Below are 12,981 nucleotides of genomic sequence, written 5' to 3' on the forward strand. Positions count from 1 at the left end.
GTGAAGTAGATGCTATCATGACCCCCATTTTGTAGGGTATGTGCACTGTGGGGTGTACCATTTTGTAGGCGAGGTGAGGTAATTGATGCTGAAAGAGTTTAAATGATTTCCCAATGATCTCACAGCCAAGTATCTGAAGCAGAATTTGGATCCAGGTCTTCCTGATAAGTCTAGAACTCTATCCATTATATCATTGAACTGCCTTTTTTTCTGTTCCACTCCCCTCCCAGCCTGTGAAAACAACATAGAGCATTTTGCACCTCTTAAATGCCATCAATCACGTATTATTTTTTGTTTTGGTTATTTGTGTTCACATCATGTCTCCCCACTGGACAGTAAGTTGAATGAGGGTAGGGATTATATTTCCCCTAGGACTTAGTATATAGTTCTTCATGGAATAACAAATGTTTGTTGAGTAGAACTGAGTTGTATATAAATGTTTATCCCTAAGTTATAGGAAAATGAGGGCTTTGCATGTGATCCACAAGTCAGTTCCATGTCCTCCTTGTTCTGCTCTTGAAAGGGGGACATAATGTGATGAAAGCTGAAATGCCAGCTTAATTCAGTGCTCTTCCTTGATTCCTCTCTAAAACACAAGTCTTCGTTTAACACACACTCACTGTTTCCCAACCTGGTCTGCCCCCAAAAGAAAATAGCATGCATGTGATGATTAAGGAACAGAAATTAACATTTATTCCAAAGCTGTCAAGATTTTTGGCAGTTATTAATTTTATTAAAATGATTACATATGGCAAAACAAGGAACAGCGGTAATAACATTTCTCTACAATATAAATTATGACTTTGATTTTCAGCTGTTGGCTCAGCGTTGTTCAAGATTCTTTTTTTAAAAGGAAATGGGGAGGGAAGTGGGGAAAGAAGAAGCATTTGCATTTCCAGAAAATGTTAAAGCAGCAAAAGGAAAAATAAATTAAAGATAATTACAGTAGGTAATAATGCCAAGTATTTGTTAATTGTAAAATGGATTTAATGTGTTTATGGACCAATCTCCACAGTTTGGTGGTTAAAAACAAAAACAAAAATAAACGCAAAAAAACATGTTCCACAATGGCTTATCTTCTATATTTATACCCAAAAACTAATTTGCTGCTGCTTAAAAAGAAAAGAAAGAAAAAGGTGACAGTGCTTAATGATCACTAATTCAAATGAAAACACTCTGCATACCTTGAACTGAAAAGTTTGTCAAAACTAAAACAAAGTATTGTCACAAAATCCTTTATGCTTGAATAACTTATGATAGTACGAACAAGAGTGAAGTATTTGTCGTTAATTTTCAGTTATCCGCTCACATTATGGCAAAATTCTGAATGTAAAGTACTAAAATGCATCATGGAACTCTTAACTATCTAAAGGCAATTAAACATTTATACTCCATTTGTTCATACAGTCGTGGTGTATACTTCTTGTGTGGCACTTAAATGTCATTGCAAACAGCAATTTAGAAAAACAAAGTAAAAAATATATATACAAAATATTTTCATATCAAATTATCTTTATCATACACTAAATAACCCCAACCCCCAAGGCTATGTTACAACAAAAAGTATCCTACAAGTTACACCAAGATGGATAATTTTTTTTCCTGTCTCTTAAATAATTTAGTACAACTGGAGCAGACAAGAATTTGTAAAATATTCTAGAACATAAAGGAGAATTTGGATGCATCATTACTGAGGTGTTCGTGCTTTCTCTTTCACATATGCACACATAGGTTTTTTTTGGGGGAGGAACAGAATAGATTGCAAATGGAAAAAATAAATTTCTATCCCATCCCCCAAATAAGCAAATCTTTTTCATCTTCCTGTAATTGGTATACTCTAAGTCGTATTCAGAATTTCTGCTGTTGATTCAAGTTTTTTCAAACTTGATTAGGATTAGGATATTATTATTTGGCTGAAGAAAATACACTTTTGTATTTCTATTTTCACTCAATGACCATTTTGTTTCAAAATTTGAGTCGTTATTTCTTTAACGCATGATTTTGTATCAGCCCTTAATCTCCTTGGCAAAATTTAATGACCTTTCAATATTTCAAAGACCATATGCTTTTCATTTGTGGGTTGACTTTATATTGTGTGTGTGTGTTTGGCTGTGCATACACCCCCATACATATACATATACATATACATATACATATACATATACATATACATATACATATACATATACATATATATATATATATATATATATATATATATATGTATCTTTGTTCCTTGAAAGGTAGATTATCAATTAGACTTTCTGATTTCACACCAATCAAACCAATGCTGTTGTGACCATGCCATAGCTATCACTGTTTCCATCATGGCAAGACATTGAGTTCCAAAACAAGTAAGATACGGGACTACAAGTTTACTTATGTACAAAAAGATTTTTTTTGTTTGTTTTTATTTAACAATTTTTAACAGTGTGTAGCAAAGCTCAAAAAAGAAAAAAATCCATAGTGAAACTTCAACTAGGTGGAAGGAGTTTTCTGGAGAAGCTTGCCACAAGAAACATCTTCTGAATATTGTGTCTAGTTTAAACTTTTAAATTAATTTGGACACACTGTTTCTTACATATACATATTATATGGAATATTGCACTTTTCAATGAAGTGAGTTATGGTGGTAAGTGGATAACGTACTGCATAGACAAGCAAGAAACATGCACAACAACCTTAATGCCATTCTGAAAGCTACATTGGACCATACTTAATACTGTGGAACTTTTAAAAAGGGAATATTTCCTTTAGACTGAAAGATCTCCAAGTTTTAAAAATACAAACTACTGAATACATTTCAAGGACATTCAGCAGTTATGGTTTCAGCCCTGGATGGTCAGGCCCATCTGGAATAATACATAGTCTAAGAAGCATTATGGCATTGTCATTTTGAGGCATAACTATTCTGCTATGCCCACGTTATAGCTTATTTTTGGAAAGCAAGGCACTTATCGTAATAGCAATGCAGACATTTTATGCATAGTTTGAGTAACATAAAATAAGTTAATATTTTGATAAAAACTGATTTTTTTATAATTTATATGTCTTTTATAGAAGCAACTGGACAATTTATTTAATATAATTAAAAAAAAAAAAAGAAGACCAAAAAGTCTAAGGAGAGTAACTGCTTTACCGACCACATCAGGAAGGGAACATTTTTTGATGCTTGCTCCGGGTCTTGGGTTCTGACTTTATAGAAATACAAATGGTGCGATGAGTGTCCATTGGATCCCACAGGTAGCAAGCGCTTAAAATTGTTGGGCTAGTGGCACTTTGACAGTCTTGACCTCTGATATATGTGATGATTTCTGAATGATGCAGCTGGTGGTACCCTGTAGTTTGTCTTTTCCCTGTGCGAGATTAGTTAAGGCCATAGCTGCATTGATCTCCTTCCAATAGGTTTCATCTTTGCTTGCTCCCTTTCTGTTAGCTGCACTAGAGTTAAGCAAAACAAAACAGAAGATCTTTACATGTCATGTGTGATTCCAATACCCAGCTCTCCCAAGTTAGTCACAAATTATAACCTGTAAAAAAAAATAATAATCCAGAACAGTTCCCTCACCTGTCACACTTATTGGATCCATTTTCCAGATTGTCTGAAAAGAAAAGTAAAAATCAATTATTTTCCTTAAAAAAAAAAAACCAGAAGTAAAAGCTCACTAGGGTAGAGTGCTGGAAATAAGTGATGGTCCTTAATAAAGATAAGATTATTAATCCACATATTATTGAAATATCTTTGCAAAGATATAAAAACTGAAGTGACAATCAAACTGAAAAATTATATAGGATAATAGGAAATTTAAAGAGAATTCTGTTTAATTCAAAAGCATTTTAAACATACCAATTATGTGCAAGGTCTCTTCTAGACCCTGTAGGAATAAAGAGAAAAATGAAATTGACCCTGCCCGCTAGGAACCAAGAGAGAATAAACAAGGACGCAGATAAGTAGCTACAACAGAAGTACAAAACAGACAAGGATATAGCTGGTATATTTGCAAAATGTGGATGAATCTGAGATTTAACTGACTATAGGGTTTTTTCAAAGACTGCCTGAATTAAAATGTATTTTTATCCTTTAAAACTACCACAGGTAGCTTCAGTAGACTAACAGCTACAGCAAAGGGAGAAGAGGTTTTTTAATTCTGCAAAATGGCCTTATCCACTTAGAATGGGAAACTTAATAATAAAGTCATTTTGTTTGCCTCAACAAATGGCACTTTTGATTAGTATGGAGACTACTATTGGGACTTTTAAAATCCAGACTGCTAATCAAAAGACTGGACAAATTCCCAATAGGCTTATCTGTTCCAGAGTTCTCTGTGTGTCTCTGGATGAATGTCAAGTAACTCATATGGAACAGTCAATTTCTATGGTTTTGAACAGCAGTATTATGCATTGACTCTGTAGAAAGCTGTTTTACCTCTAGAATTCTGTAGCTCAGGTCTTTGTTTTTATTCATTCGGTTGCAATCCTGAAGACCCCTGATGTTGGAACTAGTTATAATTTCAACTATATTACTAAACACAACCACACTTTAATTCACCTCCATAACTATTATGGTAGATTTCTTTGTGTACTATGGAAAAGGCTCACATAGGAAAAATGAAAGGAGATGGATTTGAAAGACCTGTCAAAAATCATTTGGTTAAAAGGAAAAAAAAAATGAAGTTCACAAGTAGGATAGATATGATATAGCTAAAAGTTAAAAAAAAAAAAATCTGAGGTCAGGTATGATGGTAAATGCCTGTAAACCCTGTTTCTGATCTGACTGATGGCTGGCTCTCTTCAGAATGGGAAATCTCAGGCACAGTAGGGCCAATTCAGTCAATTTTCTATAGGAAATGGGAGACTACCAAACTATCAAAGGAGAAGCAAACTGTCCCAGATCTGATATGGAGCAGGTTAAAGCTCCCATACCAATTAGTAATAGGATCAAGTCATTGGGTGACTGCTAAATTTCTAGTTGGGAGAGACTGGGAAATCCAGTCTCAATAAAAAATTACATGAAAAAGGATCTAGTGTAGAAAAATAAATTTCAGTGCAACGATTTCATTTGGGGTCCTAAAAAATAGTCTCATATCAGGCTAGTGTTCAAGCCTCTATACTTAGAAAATCTTTAACAAGGAGCTGTTGAATAGAGCTGAATCCCCCACCACTTGGGGAAGGGAGTGGGTAGGATATATAATATCTATGAAAGTTGTAAAGTGAAATAGGAGTTTTTCTATATTATACTTGTTTCCAGAGAGAAGATCTAATGGGTAGAAATGGAAAAAAGTCAAATGCTATGAGAAAAAAACTTACTAAAAATTATAGTCACTTCAAGGTGGAATGGTCTGTTTTAGGTGATAAGATCTTCCCCTCCTTGGAGGTCTTTATGTGAACAATGGAGGGCTACTTGCTGGGGAGGATGGAAGGGGGATTCTTTTTCAGCTGTGGATTGAATTAGAGGCTCTGAGGTACCTCCAACATGAGAAATCACTTCCCATCTCATCATCAGTTGGAGTAAATTGATCTTTTCTCTCCTAAGCCCAGTGTTCTATCTCCTTCCTATAAACAATCCCAAAAGATGATTTCATTAGTTTTATAGCAATTTTATAGAATCAACAGAAGTTTTCCTAGAATTTTTGTGGAGGTTCTCCTGGATTCTGGGGGACAATGCTCATGGGACCTATGCTTTAGCCAACCTGCAAAGGTCTTGAAGATAGGCCCAGGGCTGCTGCTTGAGAACCAGTCTACTTAAATACACAACACTTCCTCATCAGAAGGCTGGCTACTACATGATGAGTTTTTGGACCATGGAAATTATGAAACTCAAAAGCAAACTTTCCTCAAAATTTGAAAAAGTGGTAGGGACAGTTAGGTGGTACAATGGATAGAGCACTGACCCTGAAATCAGGAAGATCTGAGCTCAAATATGACCTGAGACACTTGGTATTTGGGTGATTCTGGGCAAACCATTTAACCCAATTGTCTTAAAAAACCCTCAAAAACCCAACAAATCCTAAACCCTAACATGACAGAAATGGGGCAAAAGAATGCAAAAAATAACAAAACTTGTAAACTAACACTAGTATAGCTATTGTTCTTTTTAACATGTGAGTTTCATCCAATAATCAAAAAGTCAAATGTTTCCCAACATTACTGGGAAAATGGAACCAAACCCACAATGACCTTCTTTCTATGAATGACTGCAGAAAACAAAAAGAATTTGTCACTCCAAGGCAGAAGAGGCTCAGGTTTTCCTCAGAGAAGCCAGTAGAGGAACTGATGGCACCCTCTCTATCATAATCAAGGCAGATTCACGGTCATTTTGATTTCCATTTCTAAAGATGAGCTTTGTGATGAGAGTTGTAGCCCGCGCACCCACCATTCCGAGCAGGCAATGGGAGGCAGAGACATCTGATAATGAACTTTACAAGATTCTGCACTCTAAAAGTTAATACACCCCTGAGTACTGGATGGCTTCTGTGCAAAAAGAGGCACAGAAAAGAACAGTAAAACCATGATGAAAAATGTAGCTTCAGACAGAAAACTAAAAGAGGTAAGACTTTGTAGACTACTCAGAAATCTCTGACCTGCATGACACAAATACTTTTTTTTTTTGAGTCAAGGGCCTGTTCATACTAGGCAATTCAGCACAGTGGCTAGAGCTTTTTTAAGGTCAAGAAGACCCATGTTCAGATATCACGTCTGACATAGAGTAGTTGTATAACTCTGAAGCAAATTTTCTTGGTGTTCTTTCAAGGCTCAGCTCAGACCTTACTTTATATAAGAAGCCATTCTTGTTCCCCTACCTGCTAGCATCCTTCTTGCTAAAACTACTTTGTATGCATTATGGAATATACTTCATATGTGGCTGACTTCCCATTAGAATCTTTGAAGACAGGAACAGTTTTATTTTTGTCTTTGTATTCCTAGCAATTGGCATAATGCCTGGCATACAGTAAATAACTGATTTCTGATTGGTTTACTTAGAAACGAAATTCACAAAATTAATGAATAGTATTATATGATATCAACATATTTTATTTTTTAATACCATAATAATTCAGACTGCTTCTCTGGTATGAAGGGAGGGTCAAAATTTTTTATTAGGATTTTCTTGGCATGCCCCTAACTCCCATGATATGGAAGGGATAACTGTATTTTATTTTTTACTACAACAACAACAACAACAACAACAACTACTACTACTACTACTACTACTACTACTACTACTACTACTACTACTACTACTACTACTATCACTACTACTACTACCACCACTATTACCACTACTTCTCCTCCTCCTTCTCTTCCTCTTTCTCTTCTTCCTTCTCTTCTTCCTCTTCTTTCACCTCCTCCTTTTTTCTTCACTTCTTCCTTCTCCTCCTCCTCTTCCTTCTCTTCCTCTTCCCTTTCTCCTTCTACTTTTACTCCTACTTCTTCCTCTTCTTTCTTCTTTTTCTCCTCTCCCTCCTCTTTTTTCTTCTTCCTTTTTTTTTTTAAACTAAAGCAATTCATTTGGAGCCTGGAGGCTTGGATTTAAATCTCTCTACTAATTGTTCACTGGATGATCCTGGGCAAATCATTTAATCTCCAGTTTCAATTTCATCTGTACAGTAAAGATTAGACTACATGATTTCTCATTTTCCTTCCAGCTCTAATCCTATGAAAAAAAATTTTAAAATCCAATTAAAAAGCTAAAAGATTGGAAGAGAGTTCATTCCTTTGCTTTGTTCTTTCACATAACTGCTATATAATTTGAGATGTTTATTCACCTTGGTTATAATGCAGCTGGCACATTAAAACATCTTGGGTCCCAGGCAAAAATTCCAGAAATTATTTGTAACCATATGCTTTATAAATGGTAAAAATTATGACGGCTTCTTTCCCCTGGCAATGCAATGGCAATTTGGGCAATATTTAAAACTTTGGAACAAAGAAATAGTGATAGCTGGCAGAGATTTATTCCCTTACTCATAGTTGAGTTTGTTGACTGTTGCCTTTTCTGACTTCCTCAGTGAAGACCAGAACCCAGGTGGCTAATTAACACTCCTCATGATGAATATGATCGTTGTCAAGCAGGAACTGCCTATGGGTGAAAAGGCTTTGGTTGGAGTGGATGCTATATAGAAATGCAACATTTCATGAGTCTTTGGAGGGCATTGATGGTATTCTGCAAGAAAATCCTTTAGGAATCAGCAGAATCTTCAAGCAAGTGGGCAGTAATCTCTTAAACTATGACCTTGTGAGGGATCCTCCACCTCTGACACCCCAAATTTGTGCAAGGGTTATCTGAGTGGTAGCTGTCTCTTTGCCCTCACTGATAACTGTGAAGATTGAAGGGAGGTGAAAGGGAGGAAAATGAAAACATTTTCATTTACAGTACACTCTAGAAAGCTTTAATTCTCCGTAATGTCACACTATTTTTATTGTCACTTTTAAGCTATCATTCTCGCTGCAGAACCATTATTTATTCCTCTCTCCTAGGGAACAATAGGGTCAAGGTGCTTGAAGCCAGGCAAGGGCTCTGTCCAGCTGGCAGAATGCCAATAGTATTAGCCATTTCACCCAGAAGAGGAAGAAAGTGAGCTGGGCTTTGGCTTAACTTTGCCCACAAACTAACTGCAACATCTCAATTGCCAAAGTGAAGCAATAGCTTTATGGAGATATTTATTCACTGGAAAGACTTGGCAAACCCAAAATAAGTTCCATGAAGCATGAATAGCATTAGGGAAATAACAAAATTTTTTTTTAAAAAATCAGTGTAACCAATGCCCTGGATGGCAAATGGAATAATCTCACATACATAAAAGGGGATGAGAATCTGATTTCATATTCCCTACCTGACTGCTGAACGTGCATTGTACTGAAGACAGTGAAAGGATCCAGTTGTAAAGGTGCATTGGGTCAAGATAATCAGAAAGTTTATACAAGAACACTGATAGAGTAGGATGAAGAACTTGTAATTTACCATGTGGGGCAAACTCCTTTTAGGATGGACAGAGAATGATTGTATCCTGAATCTTTCTCACTCCTGGATCTCAAAAGCAGTCCTTGTGGCTGCATTCTTAAATTTGTTCTATTGAGAATCAAGTCAGCTAGAACCTATGTCAAAACCATTTAAAATAATTTTTTCTGGCTGTATTTTCTTGTTCTTGTTGTTTGTCCTTTTAAAAATATTTTAAATTTATGGAATAAAACAAGTGTGTATATTTACCTATCTACATCAGATGTGTATGTGTATGTATATGCTGCATATTAAAGTATGGAGCTTTTGAAAGTACTTTTGACAGATTAAAAGCATCCCTAAATCCTCTGGAATGTTTTTTAGTGCCTTACACACAGTAGGTGCTCTGTAAATTGAAGTAAAGAGAATAAGTCCTTGACTTCCACCACTGTACATGGCACTGTCCAACCCATGGAAGTCAGTGTTTTGCTATTAAAGCAGAACACAGTGGATGTTTAGGGATGAGCTTATGGTTCAGTTTCCAGCAAGAAAATAAAAGGCTTTGTAAAGGGGAATGAGGAGAGGAAACATCTCTCTTTGTATCAACAGTCAGTTGCTAAAAACCAAGGGCCTGACAAGAAAGCTCAGGCTCCAAGGTCTCAAATGGAACAAGGAAAGAAAAACAAGGAAAGGACAGCCTCGAGTCAGTTTTGGGGGGACATCTGCCTTAAGCCACTTTTTGGGGGACAGCTGCCTTGAGTCATTTTAGGGGGTTCTCTCTGTTAAAAATGCTCTGGGTTCACAAAGAGCCTGGAGTTGGGAGGGATAGCCTGTCCCTTCTGCTATTGTTGGTATATATCCCAATGTCACTAGACAGTCATGCATCCAAGGGGAATCTCCTGGGGACATAGTATAATCTGATTTTCAAAGAACTGGCAAAATGTCAGAGTGGCAAACAGGGGGTCCTTTAAGAGTGAAACATTGTGCTGTTGTAAGAAAGCAAGGGATGAGAGAACTGGGAGGATAAAGTTTTGCTATTTGTTATTTTAACATAAAATCCAAGGAAATGTCCTAGTTCTTCTAGAGCACAGGCAGCATTTGGGGGGAGAGGGATTATTTTCAATGTAATTTGTTGTTATTGTTGTCATTATTTAGTCACTTCAGTTGGATGTGATTGAACAATTGAACAGTAATCAAAATATAATTTTTTAGAATCTTACAAATTTGATTGAGAGCTTTAACAATTGTTTCTTTTTCTGTTTTTGTATCCCTGGCATAGTGACTGGAGAGTTGTTGTTCAGTTGTATATGACTTTTTGTGACCCCTTTTGGGTTTTCTTGGCAAAGATACTGAAGTGGTTTGCCAGTTCCTTCTCCTGCTCATTTACAAATAAGATAACTGGGGCAAATATCATTAAGTGACTTGTCCAGGGTCACAAAGCTATTGTCTGAGGCCAGAATCAGGAAGATGAGTCTTCTCGACTCCAGAACCAGCACTTTATCCACTGTGGCACCCGGTTGCCCTTAAAAGCTGCAGACTTTTCTTAATTAGGAGATCTTTCCCTTCCATCATTTTTTTCAAATTGGCAAACTCTCTTATCCTAATCAAGTTCACATTTCTTTTGTTCGGTAAAAGGTGAATTTGCCAATTCAATTCAATATATTTTTATAGAATGGTTTACTATATACCAGGCACTGTCCTAGGCACTGAAGATAACATCAAAGCCCCCTGTTTTAAAAGAGCTCTCATTCCATAGTATTAATGAAATGAACCCATTGGTCAATGATGACAAAATGGTGGTGCATCTGCCCTTCCATAGGGCCCTCCCCTTCCCCAGAAATACACTTGGAAGAGCAAGCATTCAGGAAACTATTGGGAAATGGGGAAATCAGGCCTCAAGTCTCCCCAGACCCCTAGCTGATGCGCAGGGGCAGTTAATCAGCATGCGCATAATTGGGAGTCGACTGCCCTACATTCAGCTCTGTTGTATCTCTCTCTTTGGCAAGCTCCTCAGCTCTGGCTTTCCAAAAAAGTTGACTAAAAATGCCTTTTCAAATTCTAGTGATCCCAAAATCAACTGCACTGTCAATTACTATAAAAATAATTAGTTGGCAGGAGTGATTTAGCAAACCAGCCAAGGGAGAGTGTTTCAAGACCAAAAAAATAAAAATAAAAGGCAGGGGTGGAGATACAAAAGGGGGAAGCAAGTTGGGTTGGGTAGTGAAAGAAATCTTGGATGTCAAGAAACCAAAATCATGATGAAATTGTTAAAGTGGTAATAGATATCCTTAGGCTAGACATGTTCCTCAACTAAGTCAAAGAGGGAATTGAGGCTATTACCCAAATCATCTAGATCAAATACCACTCTGTGCATGCAGGCTCAGCTTCTAGGACTCAATGTCACATGTCTCTTTTCAGTTTCAGTGAATGAAATTCATAAACGCCCTAATTCTGGGCAACATCCCGAAAGTGGCATTTATATTCATGGGGAGAGACAAAAATATGGCTCACCCAGCACAGTACTTCTCTGTGGTTTCTCTCATTTAAAAGCTTCAAGGTCAGGATTTTTTTTTTTTTAAAAACCAACCTAACCATGGAGACTTCAACAATAGATAATAATATAGAGATAAAAATGATTTTTTAAGTGTGAATAATCATCAGATCATATGATGTCTGCTTCTTTGAATTAGAGTGGAAGGGTTGGGGGGGAGGTAAGGAATATCTAAGAAGCATCTTATTTAGGGGGAAAAGAAGGAATGAAAAATACAACTGGGAACCTCTCTGTAGTCTGTGAGACTACGCGGAACCTAGTTGGTGCTGAGAGGTCATGCAGGACATCTTTGACAAGGAATGTCCCTTCACTAATTGGAAACTACAGGAGTTGACTATTTTTAATGGTTACATTTGAAAAAAAATTAAATTTGGGGTTAAAATGAGAGAGAGAGGGAAAAGTTTTTGGCTTGGAGTCAGGAGGTGAGTTTGAATTCTGATTTTGATGTAAGCTGGTTGGCAGTATCAGCCTAGGGAAGTCACTTAATGTGATACTTTATATTTTCATCTGTAAAAGAAGGTTAATAATACTTGTACTATACCTACTTCAGGACTGATGATAATGAAATTATTTCATAAAACTTGAAGGGAGAGAGCTGGGAAATGTGATTTCACCACTATAAGGAAATACCTACTGAGGAAACTCCCCATAACATCTGTAAGTAGGCATTGTCTCTGCAATTTAGTTTTAGAGTTGCCTAAAATAATGGGAAATTAAGTGATTTGTCCAGAGCAGAAAGCTAGTATTTATTGGAGCTGAGACTCGAACATTCTCATTAGTCTTCTACTATAAAAGATAATCCAATAGAAAGGAAGCTTATCCAAGGCTTCTTTCTCCAACACTCAGCCCAGTGTTTGGCACACAGCAGTTGTTTAATAAATGTTCACTGATCTGTTAGCTTAGGGACACTGTAGGCTTTGATTATTGGTGTAAGTAGTGGCACCTAGGCTGAAAAATGTCCCATAAATTTAAGCACATTACCATTCATGCATTCAACAAATATTTATTGAGCATCTTCCATATGCCAGGAACTGTTTTTGGGATTGAGACTACACAGCTTAGCACAGTGCCTGGAATATAGTAAGTATTGATAAATGCTTGCTGACTTCACACGTCTCAACAGAGACAAAACAAAAGCAATCTCTGGTTTTAGAGAGCTTACATAACCCTTGGGGAAACAGTTTATACACAGATAAACTACTGCTTTTAATAATGTTAGAAAACCCTATTTAAAGTAAAAGAAAAGTAAAATGATCCTCTTTATATAACTTTATAAGTTAACTGATCTTTCCTTCTATGGAAATGACTATTATTATTACTAGCTAGCTAGCATTTATATAGCATTTTTAAGGTTTGCAAAGTACTTTTGTACATGTTATTTTATCTTCACAATGCATCTGGAAGGGAGGTGCTATTATTACACCTATTTCACAGATGAGAAAACAAGCACAGACTGAGTAGCTTGCCCCTACAGTCACACAGCCATTAAATG

General features: G+C 36.5%; 1 protein-coding gene across 6 annotated transcripts in view; it reads right to left on the reverse strand.

Annotated features, from left to right (window-relative positions):
* Positions 1–711: 711 nt before the first annotated feature.
* MKX (mohawk homeobox) overlaps positions 712–12,981 on the reverse strand; it is a 99,796-nt gene continuing 87,526 nt past the window's right edge. For 5 of the 6 annotated variants that reach the window (XM_074266998.1, XM_074267001.1, XM_074267003.1 and 2 more), the window contains exons 6-7: positions 3,569–3,602; positions 712–3,441 (exon numbers count right to left, since the gene is read on the reverse strand). In XM_074266998.1, coding sequence (XP_074123099.1) covers positions 3,255–3,441; positions 3,569–3,602 — 221 coding nt within the window. In that variant the 3' untranslated portion in view covers positions 712–3,254. The remainder of the gene's footprint in view (positions 3,442–3,568; positions 3,603–12,981) is intronic. The other variant, XM_074267004.1, reaches the window with a different exon arrangement.

The sequence above is a fragment of the Sminthopsis crassicaudata genome, chromosome 5 (assembly GCF_048593235.1).
Source record: "Sminthopsis crassicaudata isolate SCR6 chromosome 5, ASM4859323v1, whole genome shotgun sequence".
NCBI classification, from domain to species: Eukaryota; Metazoa; Chordata; class Mammalia; order Dasyuromorphia; family Dasyuridae; genus Sminthopsis; species Sminthopsis crassicaudata.